Here is a 4174-nt window from a genome sequence, read left to right on the forward strand (position 1 = left end):
CGAATTCCAAGAATGAAGGGTCGCCCTCTATTGGTGGAATTTTTAGATTTATGTTTTAAGAAACGACAAATGTAGGGTAGTCCATAGCGAAGGACTTTAACTGATAATAGTGACGGACGCTTTGAACGTTTGTTATGTTACACGAAGAACTGTTTACTGTGTAATTTTACTTATAGGTAGGTTTCCTTTTTTAGGGTTTACTATTACGCACTCCGTGTGTCAATAAAACGGAAGAAATTAAACTTTCTCAATTGGACGGATGGTCTTTGGAATGGGTTGCCTCCAGATGTAATGGATGCATTTAATTTAAAGGCTTAATAAATATTTGAACGACAAGGTCTGGCTTTGATTATCTTATTTTAATTTTAATGTTTTGTATAGCACATAAGATGGTCTAGATAACAACGTGTGCCTTGTTGTACTTAAATTATATGTAAATTGCATGAGCGTCCGCAGAAATTATTCCAGGGAGGGGCAAAATTTTCCAGGGGGGAGGGGGAATAGTATGAAATTGTGAATTAAATAAAAAATTCATATACATGTGCTAAATGAATAAAGAAACGTGTTTCTCATTTTCTCGGGGGGGACGTGCCCTCTCCCCCTCCCCTGCGGGCGCCCATGGTAAGAATGTTTTGCCCTATTGTTATCTGTGGCAATTTTTTAAGGTTTTCACTGTCTTACAAAAATATTATATTTTTTTTTCAGCTTTTGTTTTGACCTCAAAAGACAATTTAAATGATGGCCTGTGGGGTACTTCTGATGCTGTTGGTCTCGGTAAGTGACGTCACTCCCAATTTCACATATGAAAATAGTGTTGCGGATAATCATTATAGTTATCTTCTCTTTTTTTTACCCCTCATTCACTGCCCTTGTAGAGTAAAATATAAATCATAATAGCGTAGAAATGACACCGCACGAAAATGGTGCATCATAAAATGATATATTTCTTCTGCATCGCCTGTTTTCGCGTCAAAACAGACTTGGCACGGAAACCGGCGGGCAGACGAAACTACTCAATGTAATTACTACCAGTTCGCGCTCTCTTTGAAACTGGGTGGGCCTTCTATGGCGGTCTTTGGTGGTGATCAAGGGAGTGTTAAAGGTCAAATTTCATCCATCACATTTCACGTGTGGTTGTTATAAGATTTAAAAGACAACATGTTCATTTCTTTCTAAACTTTGCCGACACAATAACATTTGTGATTTTATTCACAAATGTTAAGCCTACTAATACAAACTGGGTTCGTTAATGTTGTTATAATTATATTAAAACAGTAACTTAAATAAGCAATCTACAATTTATAAAAAAATTAAATAAACAAATAAAAGTGTTTATTTAGTATCTGTGAGTGTGAGAACTATGATTATTGTTATTCAAACAAAGAAAGTTGACAATGTTGTCGTGACACTAAGTTATAAATTCGAATTTCGTGTACAAAGACGTTGTATTCACACACACAGTGTGTTGTTCGTAGAGTCGAATTTATTGAAAACTTATGATTAATTAAAGCCAACTTCTGGACTTCGGTGATTAAAAGCCGTATCTTAAAAAAATACAGCAAAATAAAATTATCACCATAAAGGAGATTAAGCTCAATGAACGTTAGGCTACTGACATAGTTGGAAATTGTGTCGATTCAATACCCGAGGGTTTCAAACATACAGGTTTATAATGGCTGGAGACGGCTTGAATGGGTAATGAAGAAAAACTTGAATATAAGTTTAACATAACAGCAAATGTACAAAGTTTTGTCATCATCAGGTACCCTTCATTCGGGTTACGTAGTTTGAAGATAGTTTCACGGTATGATTGGTTTCTGGTAGTGGATTGGTGAGAGAACATACTTAAAAAGTTACACATGGAATAACAAAGATAAACATTTAGACTTACACAACCTCGATTAAGGTTTATATATATTGGTATATAGGTTTGTGCTCTTCAAAAGCTGAGATCAGTAATAAAAAAAATCCCTTAGTTTGACTAATAAACACTGAGACCAGAACGGCTTTACTGAAGCATTATATTTCAAAACATAAGTAAGTTTACGGTTTCAAGCAGTGGAATTTGTTTTCGCTGTCTGCTATCATGAAAAGATAAAAATGGTTGAAACGTCTATAATCGAATACCTCCACATCGTAAAACATTCAGTGGTCCGTTTTTCTAATAAAACGTGTCCAAGTGTGAGATATCCTAAGTTTTAACTGCTTTTACCGATTTTTACCCTATATCTTCTTAGTGTGAGATATCCTAATGGACAATATGGGTAAAATCAGTTAAAACTTGTCCATTAGGATATCTCACACTAAGATATGGGTAAGTTGAATAGGAAAAGCATTATACAACGTTGTTATAACGTTGTCGATTTCTCTGGAGCACAACTTTCAGACCAGTGTTTCTGTGAAACTATTTGATTATCAGAGAACCTGAATCTAATTTTGATATTCTACTTTTGTGTTGTACACCGCCAGCTACCTTCCTTCCTGCGTGGACAGGAACCTCAGCGAGATGACACCCATGTTGACAGTGTTGTGCGTTCAGCAGTAGCAGACGAGTTCAGCAGCGAGATCCTTACCAACAAAACAAGAGGTACACTTCACTATTTTAGTCCAACGACCTTTATTTTAACCTTTTATTAGGTTAACTCATTTAGACAAGTTTCATTACATCTTCAATGCCTCTCTTACGTCACGTCTGTTAAATAAACAATCAACCGTGACTTTCAGTAGCAGATTTTATCGAAACCAGTCTCTCAACCAATTAAAACATGATGTTAAAAAACTGTTTGTTATAGCAGGATGTCGTAGTTCTAGGCATTGTTATATTAGACTCATAGAATTTAATTCTCGAATAACAATTACACGAGATTCTGTACTTACCAATTTAACCCTATTCAGTGACTCTGTTTACGAGAAAAGAAGCACACAACATAAAACTTATATTTTCCAGCTTATCTGTCTTGTGAGTCGGGAGAGATGATCGTCAAGATAAACTTCGTTAATCCATTCCGTGGAGTGACGTACACAGATTATGACAGAACAAGCGCCTGCAAGTTCTTCGGTGATGGGAGTAATTACTACGAGCTGAGGATACCCCTGAAAGGGTGTGGAACGAGGCAGGTACGACGGAACACTCCTATTTACATACATTGACGTTAAAATCATGGGAGTTTACTTTGTGAATAATCAAGACATTTAGAAACGAAGATAATATTTTTATTTTAATTTCCAAAGCAATAAACTAAATAGATCAGATAATGCATAAACTCATCCCCGTATTTTCTTGATAAACTAATTCAGGTGTTTGTTTTTTTTCTTTCTACCTATAACACGTCTTATAACGCCAAAAAAAAAACCTGGGTTTTATTGTTCCCCGCAGTAGCTACAGCGCAGATAGTTCATTTTGTAGCTGTGCCCTTAAAAAAAACCTTTCACAAAGCGTCCTCATTATGTACCTGAATCTGGCCCCTAAATCTTTGAGATAGAATTAAACTGAATTCCTGTTAGCTAAGTTTTACTTGTCGGAATATAACAAACTTTTTTCTTCTTTATAAGCTTATAGGCATTTCATTATAATTATTCTTACAAACCAAAATACATTTAAAACGTTCCAGTATGTTTTATGTAACATAGTACAATGTTTAAGCCTTCTTCTGGGTATAGCAGTGACATGTCCAGGATTCCCGACGGTTGATTCCAAATCTGATGTCAAAATATGCCTGACTTTGGAGCATGCAAGCGCTAATGGTGCTAAGTAAAGATTTCCGGTTTTTCAAAAAAGGATTAAATTTAAATTTGTATTTTAATAAAATATTTTATTATTTTTGTGTGTTGAAAAATTAAAACTTTGTACCACTGTTTAAAACATATTGTATACTATTGTCAAGAAGAAAAATAAAAAAAGACAGGAGAGTTCGGTCAACCAGGAATCCCCCACCCCCCTCCCAATACACCACTGTAAAACGTTTAATACTAACTCAACTATTTATTCACAGTTCTAAGTAGATGAAACCTTCTTTAAGAACGTGACTAAAACTAAAGAAATAACACAATTACTAGCTAAAAATATGAACAAGCTTTTATCAGAAACAAATAAAGTGTTTATTTTCGATAAAAATTATGTTATATACCAATGTTTATTTGTTTGTTACAAATTTCGCGCATAGCTACACGAGGG

The 4174-nt window shown here is 34.9% G+C and overlaps 1 protein-coding gene across 1 annotated transcript in view; it reads left to right on the forward strand.

Moving 5' to 3' along the window:
* The first annotated feature begins 704 nt into the window (after positions 1–704).
* The window catches only part of LOC106474364, an 11280-nt gene continuing 7810 nt past the window's right edge, over positions 705–4174 (forward strand). The window contains exons 1-3 of the mRNA XM_022402675.1: positions 705–774; positions 2470–2587; positions 2948–3117. Coding sequence (XP_022258383.1) covers positions 736–774; positions 2470–2587; positions 2948–3117 — 327 coding nt within the window. The 5' untranslated portion in view covers positions 705–735. The remainder of the gene's footprint in view (positions 775–2469; positions 2588–2947; positions 3118–4174) is intronic.

The sequence above is a fragment of the Limulus polyphemus genome, unplaced genomic scaffold (assembly GCF_000517525.1).
Source record: "Limulus polyphemus unplaced genomic scaffold, Limulus_polyphemus-2.1.2 Scaffold7122, whole genome shotgun sequence".
In the NCBI taxonomy this organism is placed as follows: Eukaryota; Metazoa; Arthropoda; class Merostomata; order Xiphosura; family Limulidae; genus Limulus; species Limulus polyphemus.